Below are 22,872 nucleotides of genomic sequence, written 5' to 3'. Positions count from 1 at the left end.
AACTAAATGAAGGGAACGAGATAGCATTGAAATTATATGATTTGCATGTACATTTGTTGTATCATTGCATTAGTACTTATGACGCCTGTGGGACCAGTTGGCAATGAGTGCCTCTGAAATGTATCTTTCTTTTGGAAATATGGTTTGTGGGTAGGGGTGATTGAGGTTCATGTATGTGTGTCTCTGTGCCATTGTCTATGTGTGCATGTGTCTATACACCTCTCTGTGTCCTTCACATCTGTGTGTGTGTCCATGCATGCAGATCAGTATGTGCAGAGGGATGGTTAGGGAGTCATTATAAGAATGCCAACCACGTAGCCACCACTCCATGGATAAACATGTACACGTCACATACACACACTCAATATCACATACATGTCACAGGAGGTTGATGGCACCTTAATTGGGGAGAACTGGCTTGTGGTAATGACGAGAACGGAATCAGTGAAACGGTATCAAATATGTCAAACACATGGTTTAGAGGTGTTTGATGCCATTCCATTTGCTCCGTTCTGGCTGTTCTCCCCTCAGTAGCCTCCACTGATGCACGTATACACACACACACGCACACACACTTAAGGTCATTTCCTTTTTCCAATTTGCACTCAAAGTAATTATCTCTTGACGTAGGACTGCGGTGCTGTCTGTAATTGAAATGGAATTGAAGTCTGGTCCTCACACTGTGATTGTCAACGTAGTCTCAAGTTAACACCTACCTCAGGACTCTTATTTTCAAGAGGACACATTCCAGTTTCCTGTATGAGAGGCTTTAGAATTCAGTCTCCTCTATGAGAAGCTTTAGAATCCAGTCTCCTATATGAGAGGCTTTAGAATCCAGTCTCTATGACATGCTTTATAATCCAGCCTCTTATACGAGAGGCTTTAGATTCCGGTCTCCTATATGAGAGGCTTTATATTCCAGTCTCGTATATGAGAGGCTTTAGAATCCAGTCTCCTTTATGACATGCTTTATAATCCAGTCTCCTCTGTGAGAGGCTATAGAATCCAGTCTCCTATATGACAGGCTTTATTATCCAGTCTCCTGTATAACAGGCTTTTGAATCCAGTCTCCTCTATGACAGGCTTTAGAATCCAGTCTCCAATATGACAGGCTTTATTATCCAGTCTCCTGTATAACAGGCTTTTGAATCCAGTCTCCTATATGACAGGCTTGAGAATCCTGTTTTCTTTATGACAGAATTTAGAATCCAATCTCCTATTTGACAAGCGTTATTATCCAGTCTCCTATATGAGAGGCTTTACAATCCTGTCTCCTCTTTGACAGGTTTATAAATCCAATATCCTATATGAGAGGCTATATAATTCAATATACTCTATGACAGGCTTTAGAATCCAGTCTCCTGTTTCACAGAGTTAATATACCAGTCTCCTGTATGAGAGGCTTTAGAATCCAGACTCTTATATGACAGGCTTTAGAATCCAGTCTCCTATTTGAGAGGGTTTTGAATCCAGTCTCCTATATGAGTGGCTTTAGAATCCAGTCTCCTCTATTAGAGACTTTAAAATACAGTCTCCTATATGACAGGCTTTCGAATCCAGTCTCCTATATGAGAGGCTTTAGATTCCAATCTCCTATTTGAGAGGCTTTAGTTTTCAGTCTCCTCTATGACGGGCTTTAGAATCCAGTCTCCTATATGAGAGGCTTTAGAATCCAGTCTCTATGACAGGCTTTAGAATCCAGTCTCTTATATGATAGGCTTTAGACTCCGGTCTCCTCTATGACAGGCTTTATGATCCAGTCTCCTCTTTGGGATGCGTTAGAATCCAGTCTCCTATATGAGAGGCTTTAGAATCCAGTCTCCTCTATGAGTTCCTTCATAATCCAGTGTCCTATATGACTGCCTTCAGAATCCAGTCTCTTATATGACAGGCTTCATAATCCTGTCTCCTACATGACAGGATTGAGAAATCTGTCTCCTCTATGAGAGGCTTTAAAGTCCAGTCTCTTATATGGCATGTTTTAGATTCCATTCTCCTATATGAGAGGCTTTAGAGTCCGGTCTCCTCTATGAGAGGCTTTAGAATCCAGTCTCGTATTTGAGAGGCTTTAGAATCCATTCTCCTATATAACAGGCTTTAGAATCCAGTCTCCTCTACGAGAGGCTTTAGAATCCAGTCTCCTCTATGAGAGGCTTTAGAATCCAGTCTCCTCTATGAGAGAATTTAGAATCCAGGCTCCTATATGAGAGGCTTTAGAAACCATTCTCCTATATAACAGGCTTTAGAATCCAATCTCCTATATAACAGGGTTTTGAATCCAGTCTCCTCTACGAGAGGCTTTAGAATCCAGTCTCCTATATAACAGGCTTTAGAATCAATTCTCCTATATAACAGGCTTTAGAATCCAGTCTCCTATATAACAGGCTTTAGAATCCAGTTTTCTATTTGACAGGCTTTAGAATCCAGTCTCCTATATGACAGGCTTTAGAATCCAGTTTTCTATATGACAGGCTTTAGAATCCAGTCTCCTATTATGACAGGCTTTAGAATCCAGTTTTCTATATGACAGGCTTTATTATCCAGTCTCCTATTATGACAGGCTTTAGAATCCAGTCTCCTATATGACAGGCTTTAGAATCCAGTTTTCTGTATGACAGGCTTTAGAATCCAGTTTTCTATATGACAGGCTTCAGAATCCTGTCTCCTGTACAACAGGCTTTAGAATCCAGTATTCAATATGACAGGCTTTATTATCCAGTCTCTTATATGACAGGCTTCATAATCCTGTCTCCTACATGACAGGATTTAGAATCCTGTCTCCTCTATGAGAGGCTTTAAAGTCCAGTCTCTTATATGGCATGTTTTAGATTCCATTCTCCTATACGAGAGGCTTTAGATTCCATTCTCCTCTATGAGAGGCTTTAGAATCCAGTCTCCTCTATGAGAGGCTTTAGAATCCAGTCTCCTATATGAGAGGCTTCAGAATCCAGTCTCCTGTATAACAGGCTTTAGAATCCAGTATTCAATATGACAGGCTTTATTATCCAGTCTCTTATATGACAGGCTTCATAATCCTGTCTCCTACATGACAGGATTTAGAATCCTGTCTCCTCTATGAGAGGCTTTAAAGTCCAGTCTCTTATATGGCATGTTTTAGATTCCATTCTCCTATATGAGAGGCTTTAGAGTCCAGTCTCCTCTATGAGAGGCTTTAGAATCCAGTCTCGTATTTGAGAGGCTTTAGAATCCATTCTCCTATATAACAGGCTTTAGAATCCAGTCTCCTCTACGAGAGGCTTTAGAATCCAGTCTCCTCTATGAGAGGCTTTAGAATCCAGTCTCCTCTATGAGAGGTTTTAGAATCCAGTCTCCTATATGAGAGGCTTTAGAATCCAGTCTCCTGTATAACAGGCTTTAGAATCCATTCTCCTATATAACAGGCTTTAGAATCCAGTCTCCTATATGAGAGGCTTTAGAAACCATTCTCCTCTATGAGAGGCTTTAGAATCCAGTCTCCTATATGAGAGGCTTTAGAAACCATTCTCCTATATAACAGGCTTTAGAATCCAATCTCCTATATAACAGGGTTTTGAATCCAGTCTCCTCTACGAGAGGCTTTAGAATCCAGTCTCCTATATAACAGGCTTTAGAATCAATTCTCCTATATAACAGGCTTTAGAATCCAGTCTCCTATATAACAGGCTTTAGAATCCAGTTTTCTATATGACAGGCTTTAGAATCCAGTCTCCTATATGACAGGCTTTAGAATCCAGTTTTCTATATGACAGGCTTTAGAATCCAGTCTCCTATTATGACAGGCTTTAGAATCCAGTTTTCTATATGACAGGCTTTATTATCCAGTCTCCTATTATGACTGGCTTTAGAATCCAGTCTCCTATATGACAGGCTTTAGAATCCAGTTTTCTGTATGACAGGCTTTAGAATCCAGTTTTCTATATGACAGGCTTCAGAATCCAGTCTCCTGTATAACAGGCTTTAGAATCCAGTATTCTATATGACAGGCTTTATTATCCAGTCTCTTATATGACAGGCTTCATAATCCTGTCTCCTACATGACAGGATTTAGAATCCTGTCTCCTCTATGAGAGGCTTTAAAGTCCAGTCTCTTATATGGCATGTTTTAGATTCCATTCTCCTATATGAGAGGCTTTAGAGTCCGGTCTCCTCTATGAGAGGCTTTAGAATCCAGTCTCCTATATGAGAGGCTTTAGAATCCAGTCTCGTATTTGAAAGGCTTTTGAATCCGGTCTCCTCTATTAGAGACTTTTGAAAACAGTCTCCTCTATGCTAGGCTTTATTTTTCCAGTCTCCTGTATGACATTCTTCAGAATCCAATCTCTATATGACAGGCTCTAGAATCCATTCTCCTATATGAAACGTTTAAGAATCCAGTTTCCTCTATGACAGGCTGTATAATCCAGTGTCCTATATGACATGTGTTAGAATCCAGTCTCCTCTATGATCGGCTATGTAATCCAGTCTCCTATATTAGCGTCTTTATAATCCAGTCTCCTCTATGAGAGGCTTTAGAATCCAGTCTCCTCTATGATAGGTTTCAGATTCCAGTCTCCTATATGACAGGCTTTAGAGTCCAGTCTCCTATATGACAGGCTTTAGGATCCAGTCTCCTATATGACATGCTTTATAATCCAGTCTCCTACATGACGGGCTTTAGAATCCAGTCTCCTATATAACAGGCTTTAGAATCCAGTCTCCTCTACGACAGGCTTTAGAATCCAGTCTCCTATATAACAGGCTTTAGAATCAATTATCCTATATAACAGGCTTTAGAATCCAGTCTCCTATATAACGGGCTTTAGAATCCAGTCTCCTCTACGAGAGGCTTTAGAATCCAGTTTCCTCTATGACAGGCTTTAGAATACAGTCTCCTGTTTCACAGGCTTTATATAACAGTCTCCTGTATGAGAGGCTTTAGAATCCAGACTCTTATATGACAGTCTTTAGAATCCAGTCTCCTCTATGACAGGCTTTAGAATCCAGTCTCCTATATGAGAGGCTTTTGAATCCAGTCTCCTATATGAGTGGCTTTAGAATCCAGTCTCCTATATGAGTGGCTTTAGAATCCAGTCTCCTCTATTAGAGACTTTAAAATCCAGTCTCCTATATGACAGGCTTTAGAATCCAGTCTGCTATTTGAGAGGCTTTAGTTTCCAGTCCCCTCTATGACGGGCTTTAGAATCCAGTCTTGGGCCTCCCGGGTGGCGCAGTGGTTAAGGGCGTTGTACTGTAGCGCCAGCTGTGCCACCAGAGGTTCTGGGTTCGCGCCCAGGCTCTGTCGTAACCGGCCGCGACTGGGTGGTCCGTGGGGCGACGCACAATTGGCATAGCATCGTCTGGGTTAGGGAGGGTTTGGCCGGTAGGGATATCCTTGTCTCATCGCGCACCAGCGACTCCTGTGGCGGGCCGGGCGCAGTGCACGCTAGCCAAGGTTGCCAGGATGCGCGCTGTGTTAAGGTTGGGTTGTGTATCGAGGACGTATGACTTTCAACCTTCGTCTCTCCCGAGCCCGTACGGGAGTTGTAGCGACGAGACAAGATGCCACGAAATTGGGGAGAAAAGGGGGGGAAATTTAACAAAAAAAATCCTCTTCAATCTCCTATATAAGAGACTTTAGATTCCAGTCTGCTATATGAGAGGCTTTAGTTTCCAGTCTCCTCTATGACGGGCTTTAGAATCCAGTCTCTATGACAGGCTTTAGAATCCAGTCTCTATGAGCGGTTTTATAATCCAGTGTCCAATATCACAGCCTTCAGAATCCAGTCTTTTATCGGACAGGCATTAGAATCCAGTCTCCTATAAAATCAAATCAAATGATATGAGATGCTTTAATCTCCAGTCTCCTACATAACAGGCATTGGAGCCCAGTCTCCTCTATGAGAAACTTTAGAATCCAGTCTCCTGTATGAGAGGCTTTAGAATCCAGTCTCCTATATGACAGGCTTTAGAATCCAGTCTCCTACATGACAGGTTTTAAAATCCAGTCTCCTATATGATCAGTGTTATATTGCAGTCTCCTCTGTGAGAGGCTATAGAATCCAGTCTCCTCTATGACAGGCTTTAGAATCCAGTCTCCTCTGTGAGAGGCTATAGAATCCAGTCTCCTATATGACAGGCTTTATTATCCAGTCTCCTGTATAACAGGCTTTTGAATCCAGTCTCCTCTATGACAGGCTTTAGAATCCAGTCTCCTATATGACAGGCTTTATTATCCAGTCTCCTGTATAACAGGCTTTTGAATCCAGTCTCCTCTATGACAGGCTTTAGAATCCAGTCTCCTATATGACAGGCTTTATTATCCAGTCTCCTGTATAACAGGCTTTTGAATCCAGTCTCCTCTATGACAGGCTTTAGAATCCAGTCTCCTATATGACAGGCTTTATTATCCAGTCTCCTGTATAACAGGCTTTTGAATCCAGTCTCCTATATGACAGGCTTGAGAATCCTGTTTTCTTTATGACAGAATTTAGAATCCAATCTCCTATTTGACAAGCGTTATTATCCAGTCTCCTATATGAGAGGCTTTACAATCCTGTCTCCTCTTTGACAGTTTTATAAATCCAATATCCTATATGAGAGGCTATATAATTCAATCTACTCTATGACAGGCTTTAGAATCCAGTCTCCTGTTTCACAGAGTTAATATACCAGTCTCCTGTATGAGAGGCTTTAGAATCCAGACTCTTATATGACAGGCTTTAGAATCCAGTTTTCTATATGACAGGCTTTAGAATCCAGACTCTTATATGACAGGCTTTAGAATCCAGTCTCCTATATGACAGGCTTGAGAATCCTGTTTTCTTTATGACAGAATTTAGAATCCAATCTCCTATTTGACAAGCGTTATTATCCAGTCTCCTATATGAGAGGCTTTACAATCCTGTCTCCTCTTTGACAGTTTTATAAATCCAATATCCTATATGAGAGGCTATATAATTCAATCTACTCTATGACAGGCTTTAGAATCCAGTCTCCTGTTTCACAGAGTTAATATACCAGTCTCCTGTATGAGAGGCTTTAGAATCCAGACTCTTATATGACAGGCTTTAGAATCCAGTTTTCTATATGACAGGCTTTAGAATCCAGACTCTTATATGACAGGCTTTAGAATCCAGTCTCCTATTTGAGAGGCTTTTGAATCCAGTCTCCTATATGAGTGGCTTTATAATCCAGTCTCCTCTATTAGAGACTTTAAAATACAGTCTCCTATATGACAGGCTTTCGAATCCAGTCTCCTATATGAGAGGCTTTAGATTCCAATCTCCTATTTGAGAGGCTTTAGAATCCAGTCTCTTTGACAGACTTTACAATCCAGTCTCTTCTACGAGATACTTTATATTCCGGTCTCCTCTATGAGAGGCTTTAGAATCCAGTCTCCTCTATGAGAGGCTTTAGAATCCAGTCTCCTCTATGAGAGGCTTTAGAATCCAGTCTCTTTGACAGACTTTACAATCCAGTCTCTTCTACGAGAGGCTTTATATTCCGGTCTCCTCTTTGAGAGGCTTTAGAATCCAGTCTCCTCTATGAGAGGCTTTAGAATCCAGTCTCCTCAATGAGAGGCTTTATAGTCCAGTCTCCTATATGACAGGCTTTAGAATCCAATCTCTGTGCGAGGTTTTAGAATCCAGTCTCCTCTGAGAGGCTTTAGAATGTAGTTTCCTCTATCAGAGGCTTTAGATTCCAGTCTCTTTAATGAGAGGCTTTAGAATTACCCAGCACCCATCTCTCATTTCCCCATGTACCTGGGCAACATAATAGTCACCATTGTTGTTTTTATTACCCAGTGTTTCAAAATTCCAGGAACTTTCAATAAATTCCCAGGTTTTCTCGAATTGCTCTCTTGAGGTTTCCAGATTTCCACCTTATTCCCTCCTGATTCCGGGGTTCCTCCATCCGGGATTTTGGGAAAACCAGAGAATTTAATTATAATTTACCACAATTTTGCAACCCTATCTTTACCTTAATCTCTTGTGGACAGACTACATAAACATACCTGACCAAATGTGAGCTAATTCAGGAAACTAGACATGTGTCGCAAGTCACGACTTCAAGATTTTAGTTCTGGCTTAACAGAGATTACATTTGCCCTAGACACCTAGTGTTGGATACAGTGATGAGCTCAGTACAAAGTATAATCACCTTTAAGAACCCTTAAGATGCCTAGTTAACAAAAATGTATAATTACATTATTGGGTTATAAGTCATTGGGTTCTTGAATGCTCTCCATCTGAACAGCCATTTCCTTGAGGTATTACAAAGGTGTGGAGATGTATCCCCTTGGCAGATACAAACGGGCAGTCAGAAAATGGATGCCTCTGCATTCAGAAGAAAGCTCTTGCTAAATTCACAGTTGTGTGTTCTTGTCATGTGTCTGTGTGTCTGGAAGTGACTGGTGCTTGTGGCTCCAGCTGGTGTGTTTCACAGTGCCTTACCCTTGGCTGGAATCCCCGGCCTGGCTCCGGCTGGGCTGTGCTTACTCTCATGCTCTGGTTCTCTGAACTCCCTCTGCTGTCCCATTTCCGTCAGTGCTGCAGGGCAGAACCCGGCTCCGGATACATCTGTCACTGCCAGCCAGCCAGGCAGAAGTAGGAAGAACCGGGACTCAACCACACTTTCAAACAGCCCTTTTCACACTCAGACAAGCAAGTCTTTAAACTAGACCTTTACAGTCTAGTGTCACAGTCACACACTCCACAGTCTAGTCTTAAACCAAATGTTTATATAGCATAGTCACAAGCTATTAGAACTATTCTACAATTTATCAACCAGCTAGGATCTTACACCGGGATGTCTTATGACATGCTTGATATGATATGTGTAGTATGTAGTATCACTGATTGAATAAATTAGTACTGGAAATAGAAAGACCTTGTCAGCCTCTCTCTCCCTCATCACTGCCACCAGTTTGGGCTTATCCCCTCTGTCTCCTCCTCATGACCTTTGCATACATTACTGGGGCTGACTGGGACAATACCAGCTTTATTAGGGCCAGTATGCAGAGACCAGGAGATGGGCACGGATTGCTGATGGTGTGTTTGTGTGTGCACGCATCTGTGTCTGTGAGTGTGTGCGTGTGCGTTTGTGTGTCACTGAATGTGTGTGTGTGTGTGTGTGTGTGTGTGTGTTGGTGTCTGTGCATCTGCGAGCGTGTGACAGATCTAAGATGTGACAGTGTTTACTGGCTGGTCTCATTAACCAGGGGGTAATGACTGTATCAGAGACGGACACAGTGCTACTCCCACGATGCTCCATTAACACCAGGCTGGGCTCTAAGTGTTCCTGATTTCACGGAGCTGAAGACTTCAAATGAGCCGTTGACCTTTACTGGTTCCTCTCTATGCCTCACTACAATATGGAGTCCTTTGAAAAATAGATGGGTGCATAAGGAAAGAAAATCTTTAGTCAATGCTCAAATATAATTTTCTCTCAGTGGTTTTCAACATGTTTATCGGACTTGATAATAATTGGTGATGTTACAGTATATTATACAGTTTTTATGAAAAGGGATATTCCATTGGTTGTCTGTGTTGCTGGGCCAAGGTGTCTCACAAACACACATTGTAACTGCATGGGTGCTTATGACAACGTATTGATTACCTTGACGACGCATCGATTTTGTACTGTGTTGACACCAGTGGAGGCCGGTGGGAGGAGCTATAGGAGGACCGGCTCATTGTAATGGCTGGAATCGAAGTAATGGAACGGAGTCAAGCATGTGGTTTCTATTTGTTTGAAACCTTTCCATTTATTCCATTCCAGCCATTACAATGAGCCGGTCCTCTTATAGCTGCTCTCACCAGCCTCCTCTGGTTGACAAATGGATTATCTTGTTGACACACTTCTCCGCCAAGAAATACATTCATTCAGTACCATTTCCTGTTATATATTTGCACCATCTTATGCATGCTGATCAGGCATGTTAAGATCATGTCTCGGGATATATGATTTAGCTCTCAGTGATTTTGTGGCGTTTGCCCAGATTTTTGATTGATAATATGAAGTTAGTTTTCCTTACCACATTAGGCCCTAAATATAAGAACAGTAGGCCCTGGAGGGTTGTTAGACAATGGTCTGTCAGTGGGCATAGATCCATCTTACTAGTGACATGGCCTTGCTGGCAGCTCTCCTCCAAGCTGTGTGTGTGGCGGAACACCATGGTCCTTACACTTCAGTTGTCTTACACCATGAGAAAGGACCGTACTGTGCTGATGAAGTATATGGGAGCTCTGGCTTATCTAAAGGCATTCGCGGGTGAAAGATGGCACTTCATTCGATGCATGGACACGGTTGAAAGAAATAACTGTGGAAACTGGTTAAAAGCTGAAGGGTGTTGAGGAAGCTGAACTTTTGATCAACTTAAGTGCCTCTTAGGTCAAACCATGGAGATCAGAAAAGTTGTCTTTTTGTAATAGGGTTGAAGTATGTAGAATTTCATTAGGTTCTGTAACAGGATGTGTCAAAAGACCTATTCGAGCATGTAGTTTGATCAGCCTTGGGATTACCTGTCACAGGATAATGACAACAGATATCAATAGTTGATGCATGTCTCCTCTCCTGTAATTGCCTCTCACCCTCAGCACACTTAATTAAAATTGACACGGAAATTAGTTTCTCAGTTTGCCACCATTTCTTTGCCCCTTGAGCAATGAATGTTCCCGCTTTCTGTTCTTACACCTACCACGCCTGCTATCTCACTTCACCTCTATGAGATCTCAGTAGCTGAAATTACCTCAGTGTGTGAGTGTCTGAGGAGTAGCTTGATTTCCAATTGGTTTCGACTTTAACAAGTCTTGTCGTTGACACTCCTAGGCAACTACGGTACAGGCCATTTAAGTACATCTTCCATCATGAAAATCTGTAATGTCTCTGCTCTTTTCTGAGCACTGTGACATAGATGCTTATCTTGCTGTGCTGTACTGAAATTGTATGAAATAATAGGCTATGCAGGACTGTATTTTCATTTGGCATTTTCCAGTAATACTAGAATATTCACTGGATACCTTTGGAATGGCATCGACAGGTGTAGGATCTTAATTTGATCACCCTGTTGCAGGATAACTTTCCCGGAATGCAGGGCATTTAAAACGTGTGTGTATTTGAGGTTTAAAAAGGCTTCTGAAGTTTGTAATTTCAGATTAGAAATATCAGACTTGATTTTCACTTATGTAGAAATGTATAATTCTTACAAAAATATCCATTATTTATAATCCATATAATTCACATTTCCTGTTTCTATAGGATTATTTTCCTGTTGTAGCAAACTGACTCAAATTAAGATCCTGCATCTGTAATAGGGAATCCTATCCATTTTGAAGGTGGTGTAATCCAGTCATTAGCCCAGTCATAACAGCTCATGCTTTCTCCAGACAAAACCACTCACAGTAAACTGTCTGTTCCATTATTGAGATTAAGGTTTTCTGAGAGGCCTGTTAGAATGACTGATCCGCTGTTTGCCTTTGGTGTATCTAACTTCACAGCTCTATAATCTCAGTTTAATAACAGTACTCCTTCCAACACTGTCTGGTGGCAGACACTTAGGGGCTCTATTTTCAGATGGCGGTGGGGAGGTGCAGTGTCAAACACATGTTAGTTATCAATTTCGTCACGTAAAAAATGTCATGCTGGGATTTCCACCCCTTACGCCACGGTTTGTAATTTACCTGTCTAACATCAGCTTGCTGGCGCTGAGGTGGGATGGGTGGAAATATTAGAGGTGTCTCCTTAAAAACGTGTGCCAATATGCCAAAACAGTCAACGAAATCCCCCCCCCCCTTTTTGTTATGTTGGACATATTTTTTCTCCAGCTTCTGTGAAAAGTCTGGGCTCATTATGTACAATTTCCATTAAATGAAATATGTTAGTGACTGTAGGAAGCCTGTTTAGGAACATCAAGTTATTTAAAAAATACTGCTTACCGTTTTTTGTTTATTATTTTGTCAAAAAATGCATCTTCCACTTTCCTCTGTTGGACCTAACTGTCAAATCGTGGGAATTTTGATAGCTGTCTATGGTGCTGAATCTGCTTGTAGGCTTGTTTGCAAAGTCACTACTGGCCATATCAATGATGATGGTAAGCTGAGTGGAAAAGCGAATGCATTGTCTATAGCCTAATATTTCCATGTTGAAGCCGATTACCTTTTAAACGTAGAACACTAGATAGGCTACATGTTTGTTATAACTAGGACTATTGTAGTGTTAGGCTACTGTATAGGCTACTATTTAATAGCTATCTTCGATGAATTGGACAAACATCATAGGCTACTCCTGCCTAAGAGCCCTTGGGTGACGCTTGTCGTCTGGGGAAGGAGAGGAGGACCAAGGTGCAGCGTGGTAAGTATTCATATTTTAATGAACACTGAAAACAAAACAATAAACAACCAACGAACAGTCCTGTAAGGTGCAACACAACACTAAACAGAAAATAACCACCCACAAAACACAATGGAAAACAGGCTACCTAAATATGGTTCTCAATCAGGGACAACGATTGACAGCTGCCTCTGATTGAGAACCATAACAGGGAAAACACAGAAATAGAAAATCATAGACAAACTAACATAGACAACCCACCCAACTCACGCCCTGACCATACTAAAACAAAAGACAAAACAAAGGAACTAAGGTCAGAACGTGACAGTAACCCCCCAAAGGTGCAGACTCCGGCCGCAAAACCTGAACCTATAGGGGAGGGTCTGGATGGGTGTCTGTCGGCGGTGGCGGTTCTGGCGCGGGACGTGGACCCCACTCCACCACAGTCTTTCTCCGCTTCCTTAACTGTCTCCGTGGCCTCTTAAGAGCGGCGATCCTCGTTGCCGACCTCTGACTGGGGACCCTAGCCACGGGTCCCGAATGGACGGGAGATTCCGGCAGCCCCGGACAGGCGGGAGACAACAACAGCGCCGGAGTGAAGGGCAATTCTGGCATCGCCAGCGTGACAGGCGGCTCTGACAGCTCCTGACTCGTGGCTAGGGTCCCCAGTCCGAGGTCGGCGGCGAGGGTCACTCCTGGCTGACTGACGGCTCTGGCAGCTCCTGGCTGACTGACGACTCAGGACAGATGGGAGGCTCTGGCGGCTCAGGACAGACGGGAGGCTCTGGCGGCTCAGGACAGACGGGAGACTCTGGCGGCTCAGGACAGACGGGAGACTCTGGCGGCGCTAGGCAGGAGGAAGGCTCTGGCAGCGCTGGACAGGCGGGAGCACCTGTGGGGAGAAGACGGAGAGACAGCCTGGTGCGGGGGGCTGCCACCGGACGGCTGGTGCGTGGAGGTGGCACCAGATAGACCGGACCGTGAAGGCGCACTGGAGCTCTTGAGCACCGAACCTGCCCAACCTTACCTGGTTGAATGCTCCCCGTAGCCAGGCCAGTGCGGCGAGGTGGAATAGCCCGCACTGGGCTGTGCTGTCGAACCGGGGACACCATGCGTAAGGCTGGTGCCATGTACACCGGCCCGAGGAGACGGTACTGGAGACCAGATGCGCTGAGCTGGCTTCATGGTACCTGACTCGATGCCCACTCTAGCCTGGGCGATACGAGGCGCTGCAATGTACCGCACCGGGCTATGCACACGCACCGGGGACACCGTGCGCCTCACGGCGTAACACGGTGCCTGCCCGGTCCCTCTCGCTCTCCGGTAAGCACGGGGAGTTGGCTCAGGTCTCCTACCTGACTTAGCCACACTCCCCGTGTGCCCCCCCCCCCCCCCCCAATATATTTTTGGGGCTGCCTCTTGGGCTTCCAGCCGCGCTGCCATGCTGCCTCCTCATACCACCGCCTCTCGGCTTTCGCTGCCTCCAGCTCAGCCATGGGGCGGTGATATTCTCCAGCCTGTGCCCAGGGTCCCTTGCCGTCCAGAATCTACTCCCATGACCAGGAGTCCTGAGATCACTGCTGTTGCCCGTTACCACGCTGCTTGGTCCTTTGGTGGTGGGTGCTTCTGTAACGCTTGTCGTCTGGGGAAGGAGAGGAGGACCAAGGTGCAGCGTGGTAAGTGTTCATATTTTAAATATTTTAATGAACACTGAAAACAAAACAATAAACAACCAACGAAGGTGCAAGGTGCAACACAACACTAAACAGAAAATAACCACCCACTAAACACAATGGAAAACAGGCTACCTAAATATGGTTCTCAATCAGGGATAATGATTGACAGCTGCCTCTGAGAACCATACCAGGCCAAACACAGAAATAGAAAATCATAGACAAACTAACATAGACAACCCACCCAACTCAAGCCCTGACCATACTAAAACAAAAGACAAAACAAAGGAACTAAGGTCAGAACGTGACACCTTGGCCTTAGGCCTACGTGTGCCTGCTAATGGAACGAGATATGCAATTTATGATATCATGATTCTGATCCCATCTTATTTAGGAATATTGTTGTCGTCAAATTTGATTTAAAACCAAGCTTATTAGAATGATTCACTGTCCATGACTTTATGGTGAGAACGCATGGCTCGCTGTAATGCAATTTAGAAGCCGTCTGCTATTTTTGGAGAAGTGCAAATATGATCTGTAAGAAGGTTTCAAGATGTTTATAAAACATTTGGGGACAGTATAACGGTAAGTGGACATTCCCCCTTTCTCGTTATGTTGGATATTGAGAATTTTGGACGTGCGTAAAACCCTCCATAGTCTACTTTGTCTTAATATTATATGCCAAAGTAGAGAAATGATGGTGCCTGTAGCTGTATTTAGACTATTCAAAACAAGTTGTTGTGTCGTTTTATTCGAATTTGATTAGAATTATTCACTGTCTTTTTTACGTCCTTTCAATAGTGAATTTAATCGTGCATATTGACAATGTATGCATAGCCCAGACATGTACTCAGACATTTACTGTAAGCCTATATCAGTGCTAATGCTATGTTTAAAATATATATTTTCATATTGAAGCCATGCAATTAGTCTACTTAGTACAATGTGGAAAACAAACATGTTCAACATATTTAGCAAATATGGGATAGGCCTACATTTTGATATTTTGTTTCTATAGGCTATTTATAATGGACTAACATAAAAGTTGATAACCAAATACACCTAAACACAACTTGAAGCAACCACATATTTAGCCATGGAGCGTGTTCTGATTGGCCAGTGAAGGGGCAAGCCTAGACACACCTACAACTAATTTATTCATGAAAACCCAGCCCTTTTGCACCACCGCCAGCTATTGCGCCCATAATTCCTGCTGTGAAAATAGCAAAAATATTTCTGAGACACACGGACCTATAGCGCCGTTGCGTAAGGTTTTACCGATTTGTGTAAGGTTTGTTAAAATAGAGCCCTTATTGTTCTTATTCATTAAGTTATTTAAAATGTTCGGAGTAATTGCGCTCATTATAGATCAACTGAGACTATTCATGTTTTAAATTATTCCCCTTATTGCAGAATTTCCATTGCTAATTGGTTATATTTCCTGCTGCTCATACAAAATATGCTGTAGCCATTAGTACAGTAGCCCAACGAATGAAGCTCAATGAGTACCTTTTCACTATGAGTTCTAGCTATGTTTCTTGAATGTTTTTGTCTCTTGGCTGAGCTATTGCTGTAAGGTAAACATCTTCCTCAGGAGCAGAGGAATTTATTGAATCTTCTGAGGCAACACAAACGAAGCACCATTTAATTTTCTCCTGTTTATCTACCCTCTTTGCCCTCCAACCTGGTTGAATCATTTATAAACAGACTTATTGCTTTTTACTGTGAAATCCAGCCTCTCTTGGCAGAGGCCCTCTCTGCTGTTTTTAGCCTGAGCTGATTCTGTGGCCGCTAAGAATAGCCAGGGTGATATTGCTATCGTTTTGCTGGAGCAGATGGTGGTTTTCCCGAGGACACAGGCTTCCATGAGAGGAGCACACTAATTATGAGACGGCAAGATTACAGGAGAGGAACACACTATTTATGAGAGGGCAAGGTTACAGGAGAGGAACTAACTAATTATGAGAGGGCAAGATTACAGGAGAGGAACTAACTAATTATGAGAGGGCAAGATTACAGGAGAGGAACTAACTAATTATGAGAGGGCAAGATTACAGGAGAGGAACTAACTAATTATGAGAGGGAAAGATTACAGGAGAGGCACTCACACTAGTTATGAGAGGAAATGCACACTAATTATGAGAGGGAAAGATTACAGGAGAGGAACTCACACTAATAATGAGAAGGCAAGATTACAGGAGAGGAACTCACACTAATAATGAGAAGGCAAGATTACAGGAGAGGAACTCACACTAATAATGAGAAGGCAAGATTACAGGAGAGGAACTCACACTAATAATGAGAAGGCAAGATTACAGGAGAGGAACTCTAATTATTAGAGGGCAAGATTACAGGAGAGGAACTCTAATTATTAGAGGGCAAGATTACAGGAGAGGAACACTAATTATAAGAGTGTCAAAGCTCAGGAGAAGACCCAGATGCAGACAGTTTCGAAGTGTGTTACAAAAACAGGGGGGCAGGCAAACAACTGGTCAAGGGCAGGCAGAGGTCAGTAATCCAGAGCAGAGTCCGAAAGGTACAGAACAGCAGGCAGGCTCGGGGTCAGGGCAGGCAGAGGTCAGTAATCCAGAGAAGAGTCCGAAAGGTACAGAACAGCAGGCAGGCTCGGGGTCAGGGCAGGCAGAGGTCAGTAATCCAGAGAAGAGTCCGAAAGGTACAGAACAGCAGGCAGGCTCGGGGCCAGGGCAGGCAGAGGTCAGTAATCCAGGGTGGTGTGACAAGGTGCAGAACAGCAGTCAGGGTCAGGGCAAACAGAATGGTCAAAACCGGGAAAACAAGAAAACAGGAACTAGAGCAAGACAGGCACACGGGCAAAAACGCTGGTAGGCTTGATGACACAAAACGAACTGGCAAAAGACAAACAGAACACAGGTATAAATACACTGGATAATGGGGAAGATGGGTGACACCTGGACGGGTTGGGGAGACAAGCACAAAGACAGGTGATACAGATCAGGGTGTGACAGAGAGGGTACGATTACAGGAGAGAAACACACTAGTAATGAGTGGGAAAGATTACAGGAAGTCAGACTAACATCACGAGCAGCAGAGGTCACGGAAGGGTTAGAGGAAACAGGGAGTGGTATGGTTGTAGAGTGGATGTGTGAGGGGTTAGCAGTGTAGGTTGGATGAATGACAATGTTAAGGTGAATGCTAAGTAGACCTAGGTGCCTGTTAGAGTGAACTGTAGGGTGATGTTTTATGTCATGGAGAGATTGTAGGCTATCACATTAGTGATTTTGATTGATTTACGCTTCTCTGTTAGAACTGATTGGATCTGTTGCGGCATTTCAAGGATTTCTGCCTCAATCTCAACATTCCATGACTCTAAATCACATGTCAAACTCATTCCACGGAGGGCCGAGTGTCTGCGGTTCTCGCTGCTTGCTTGTACTTGATTGATGAATGACGGTCAGTGATTAGTTAGAAACTCCCCTCAACTGGTTGTCTAAGTGTTAATTGGACACAAATTGAAAGGAGAAACCCAAAAAAACTGCGGCCACTCGACCCTCAATGGAACGAGTTTGACACCCCTGGTCTAAATGCTAAGGATCTGTGTATGAAGTAGTTAGGACCAGGGCTTTCTGATAAGACAGAGTTATATGGCAGCATAGTGAGTAATGGATTGGCCCATTTGAGCTCTATTCATCATACACCTTCAGGGTAGCTGCAATTCCAGATCTAATGAAAATACAGTTTTTAGTGAGAGAGTGGAATGTATCTATTTTTCTTATAAATGGTGGAAAGGGACAGACCCATCCTTCTCACTGTCTTCTATTTCATGGTTATTAATGCCTTTTAAAGGAGCAAATTAGGCTACATACAGCCTAGTCGTGCTCGCCAGCCTCAAGGTGCTCTGCTGGAGAGAAGAGACTACATATGGGCTTTTTCTAGGGTGCGTACCTTTCTTCAATTTATCTCAATATTGTGTTCTTAACATAAAGGCAGTATGCTACAGAAGGATATATTTTGTGGGACATTTTGTTGGTTGAGGATGGTTTGTTCTTGTGTAGTTAATGACCTTGTGTAGGTTTGTTGTCCACGTCTGCTGATACTTCACCTCTAGTTAAACTTTAATTCTTAATCTTGATTCCTGTGTCCTTGGCTGTCCGGTTGTCAAGGCAACCATGCTGTCAGCAGGTTGGTTGCTAGTGCACTGTTTGTTAAATTGTTCCCTGGAGACATATTGGTTCACATTAGCGTATACTGTTCACATACGGCGCTGGCAGGCATTGGACAACAGAAAATGAATCTCGTGAACCAGTTAATAAGATGAACTGAAAGATTGTCACCAACCTTGTTGCATGTACTGAGGAACCTTAACTTGTAGCGTTATTCAGAGAGAATATGACAGAAGAAAATGATTGAGATAGTGATTGATAGACAGTGTCTTTCTTCCTACAGCACCGATGCTGCATAGACAGCAACAGTCTGTTGAGGTAGGTAGGGCATCAGAACAGGCATCAGGAGACTCTCCCAGGTGGAAGCAGTGTTTCTTTTTGTGTGTGTGTGTGGGGGGGGGGGGGGGGGGGGGGGAGGGTAGGTGGCAGCAGTGTTGTCTGGCTCTGATTTCCTTCCCCAGGGGGATTTCCCTGTGCCGTCTGCAGAGGAGTATCACATTACTGTTTGTTTGTGTGACCAGAGTCTGATACTGCAGTCTGGTCCTACTGGCACTGACTCGGTGTTCTTCACTATTTACCATTTTGTCTATGAATAATGGATTACTATAATAAATCATCTCATCAATGATCAAATTTGTATGTATATTATTTTACATTTGTCAAAAAAAGATATGGCGGTTTCTCTTTTAAAATACATATTTTCCTTCTGGTTCGTGTTTTTTTAATGTAATGTACTCAAACACATTCATCATGATTGTTGCTGTCAATAAATCAACAGGTTTATCCATCACTGACAGTTTTCTGGCTAGGCTGCCATCACACACCGCATGAATGGAGCATCTACTGATGTCTGTCCTCATGTACAGTCCCTCTGCTCCTGGCCCTGGCCTCTGCAAACCCAACAGCCCATTGAAACCTCTGCAAATCTGCTCTCATGCCACAGTCTCTCCATCTCCATCAGAAAGCTCTGCACGTCTGCTCTTGTTAGGGCCAGCTGGGACATAGACTGCCTGGGAATGAGAGTCAGCTGAGTAGAACTGAGCTCCCTCTCTCTCTCTTTCTCTTTCTCTCTTACCCTCTTGCGTGAGGGTTTCTCCATTTCTCCCACTCCCTTTCTTTTCTCAGCCTTTATTTCTGTCTACTTCCTTCCTCCCTCTGCTCCAGGCAGAGCTCCAAGCCCAGATTTACAGCCATGAGCTTCATACAGAAAGAGGCTTTGAGATGAAAGAGTCTGAGACAGTCAGACTGAGCAGAGAGAGAGAAAGACATTAAGGGACTGAGAGAGCAAGGAAAGAGAACGAGAAAGAAAGACATGTCGATGTGCTGTGCTGTGCAGTGTGTACTGTCATGTCTGCTTTGTACTGTCAGGACATTTCTCCTGATAGGAATGGTCCTTTTAACCTCATTTGTACGATTGGACCGTTTACAATGGCAAGGCTTGGTTTGTAAGGCTACCACTTCTCCTCTGTACTGTGTTTGTGGTCAAGGTCACAGCGGACTTCACTGTGTTGAGTGGTACTGGGCGTGGCCGCCTCCCTTTCCTCAGTCCATTGGTGGTGTGATGATCCCTGACCCTGTGTGGCTGATGCTAGTAACACACTAATGTCTGCTGCTCGGCCAGGCCCCAGTAATGATGCCATTAATCACATGTATTTATAGAACACTAGGGCACCTTTCATAAACAAGGGAAGGAGGCTGGCACCTGGAGCTACCAATGACCCACTGTGGGGTCAATAACCTATTGAGTTTCAGATTGAACGCTATTAGACAGAGACATTATCAGATGAGCTTCTTGAGCTAGATGTTACCGATGCTGTATGTTGAGTGTACCACTACTTCATGAAATACACTTATAAACATTACTGTGACCTTTGACTTAGGTATAGGGCTGAAAATGGCTAATGACAAAGGAACAAACACTGTGTATTACTCCAGGAGTAGTAATGTCAATGATAAATCAAGCACATGATAACCCCTTTTGTAATGAAAGAGAAATGTAGGCAATATCAGGTTTTTTGAGTGCTAAAGCTGGAGTCACTCTGCAACTGAATTACACACCCTGGCCTGGGTGTGTAGACCACTGGCCTGAGTAAGAGTGGGCACGCCCTGTTTTAACCAGAAAGAGCCAAAGAATATATACATATTTCATCTGAATTTCATGAGTTTCTTTCAACAGCATTGTGTGCGTATTTCCTGTCGTATTGCCTAATTTCCTGTTATATCTCCTCTTCTGTTTCTCCAGCCTCGGCCTTCATCCTGAGAGGTCTCTGGTGGCAACAGGTCAGGTAGGGAAGGAACCCTACATCTGTGTGTGGGACACCTTCAGCGTACAGACCATCTCTGTCCTCAAGGACGGACACTCCCATGGAGTGGCTTGCCTGGCCTTCAGCGCAGATGGACAGGTGAGACACACACCCACACCACCTCACACCTGACTCACCTCACACACTCCTGCATGCACCTGTCTCTCATTCACCTCTTGTCTTAGTGGATGGTTTCCTGTCCTATCACCCTGCTACCAAGGAAAACCTGTTGGATATTCTGAGTCTCACTGAAAAACAACAATACTTTGTCAGGCAGCAATGTGAGTGCTCCATCATTTGCCAGATTGTAGGGTCATACTCAGGGGTTGGAACCGGTTCATGGAACAGAACTGAAAACTGGAAAAGAATGAAATATAAAAAGAGTATCACATAGCCTATTGCCGTGGGAATGGGATTATGGTGGTGGGTTGCTGAGAGAAGTGAAGCCTGCTGGGTAACTGTGCAGACTGGGGATGATGTACAGCCCTCTCATTAATCATGTTTACTGGGAGGAATGCTGGGACAGCACCATTCTCCTATGACCTTTAGATTGATGGATGGGGCTCTATGAGAGTCTCCTACAGCAGCAGCAGCCTATTGACTTCCCCCTACAAGACCAATAAGTTACAACCAGGGATGGAGAGAGGGGATGGAGAAAGAGGACGGAGGGAGGGGACTGAGGGAGGGGATGCATGGAGGGGACAGAGGGAGGGGATGCATGGAGGGGACAGAGGGAGGGCATCCATGGAGGGGACAGAGGGAGGGGACGGAGGGAGGGGACAGAGGGAGGGGACGGAGGGAGGGGACAGAGGGAAGGGATGGTTGCTGTTGTCGTTGCCTTCATTGTGGTTTTAGAGTTGACAAATGCAATGTCACGTCAGAGGAGGCTGCGGTGGGGGAAGAATGTGTCTCGCTGCTCCCTAAGTAATTGGGTGTCTGGAGCGAGGGAGGGGATAGCTTGGTGAGGAGAGCCAGGGCTAATGCAGCCGAGTATCTGGAGGGAAGGAGGGAGGGAGGGAGGGAGGGAGGGTTTGTGTTGAAAGTCGGCTGCATTAGTCCTGGCTCTCCTCACCAACGCCTCCTCTCTCTCTCTCTCTCCTCTCTTCCTCCAGGTACTTGGCTGCATTCGCCCTGGCTCTCCTCACCAACCCCACCCCCCCCCCCTCTCTCTCTCCTCTCTCATCTCTTCTTCCAGGTACTCGGCAGGATTAGTCCTGGCTCTCCTCACTAACGCCTCCTCTCTCTCTCTCTCCTCTCTTCCTCCAGGTACTTGGCTGCATTCGCCATGGCTCTCCTCACCAACCCCCCCCCCCCCCCCCCTCTCTCTCCTCTCTCCTCTCTTCTTCCAGGTACTCGGCTGCATTAGCCCTGGCTCTCCTCACCAACCCTCCCTCTCTCTCTCCTCTCTTCTTCCAGATACTGGGTAGCATTAGCCCTGGCTCTCCTCACCAACCCCCCCCCCCTCTCTCTCTCCTCTCTTCTTCCAGATACTGGGTAGCATTAGCCCTGGCTCTCCTCACCAACCCCCCCCCTCTCTCTCTCTCCTCTCTTCTTCCAGATACTGGGTAGCATTAGCCCTGGCTCTCCTCAACAACCCACCCCCCCTCTCTCTCTCCTCTCTTCTTCCAGATACCGGGTAGCATTAGCCCTGGCTCTCCTCACCAACCCTCCCTCTCTCTCCTCTCTTATTCCAGATACTCGGTAGCATTAGCCCTGGCTCTCCTCACCAACCCCCCCTCCCCTCTCTCTCCTCTCTTATTCGAGATACTCAGTAGCATTAGCCCTGGCTCTCCTCACCAACCCTCCCTCTCTCTCTCCTCTCTCTCTTCTTCCAGATACTCAGTAGCATTAGCCCTGGCTCTCCTCACCAACCCTCCCTCTCTCTCTCCTCTCTCCTCTCTTCTTCCAGATACTCAGTAGCATTAGCCCTGGCTCTCCTTACCACCCCCCCCCCCCCACCTCTCTCTCCTCTCTCCTCTCTTCTTCCAGGTACTCGGCTGCATTAGCCCTGGCTCTCCTCACCAACCCTCCCTCTCTCATTCCTCTCTTCTTCCAGATACTGGGTAGCATTAGCCCTGGCTCTCCTCACCAACCCACCCCCTCTCTCTCTCTCCTCTCTTCTTCCAGATACTGGGTAGCATTAGCCCTGGCTCTCCTCAACAACCCACCCCCCCCTCTCTCTCTCCTCTCTTCTTCCAGATACCGGGTAGCATTAGCCCTGGCTCTCCTCACCAACCCTCCCTCTCTCTCCTCTCTTATTCCAGATACTCGGTAGCATTAGCCCTGGCTCTCCTCACCAACCCCCCCTCCCCTCTCTCTCCTCTCTTATTCCAGATACTGGGTAGCATTAGCCCTGGCTCTCCTCACCAACCCACCCCCTCTCTCTCTCTCCTCTCTTCTTCCAGATACTGGGTAGCATTAGCCCTGGCTCTCCTCAACAACCCA

At 44.7% G+C, this 22,872-nt stretch overlaps 1 protein-coding gene across 3 annotated transcripts in view; it reads left to right on the top strand.

Annotated features, from left to right (window-relative positions):
• The window catches only part of LOC110530112 (echinoderm microtubule-associated protein-like 6), a 94,131-nt gene that overhangs the window by 6,748 nt on the left and 64,511 nt on the right, over positions 1 to 22,872 (top strand). For all 3 annotated transcript variants that reach the window (XM_090242001.1, XM_090241998.1, XM_021612948.3), the window contains one exon: positions 20,367 to 20,526. In XM_090242001.1, the coding sequence (XP_090098127.1) occupies positions 20,367 to 20,526 (160 nt within the window). The remainder of the gene's footprint in view (positions 1 to 20,366; positions 20,527 to 22,872) is intronic.

The sequence above is a fragment of the Oncorhynchus mykiss genome, chromosome 1 (assembly GCF_057628025.1).
Source record: "Oncorhynchus mykiss isolate SJ-2025 chromosome 1, ASM5762802v1, whole genome shotgun sequence".
NCBI classification, from domain to species: Eukaryota; Metazoa; Chordata; class Actinopteri; order Salmoniformes; family Salmonidae; genus Oncorhynchus; species Oncorhynchus mykiss.
Note: the sequence above shows the minus strand (reverse complement) of the source record. Positions and strands in the feature narration are given on the sequence as shown.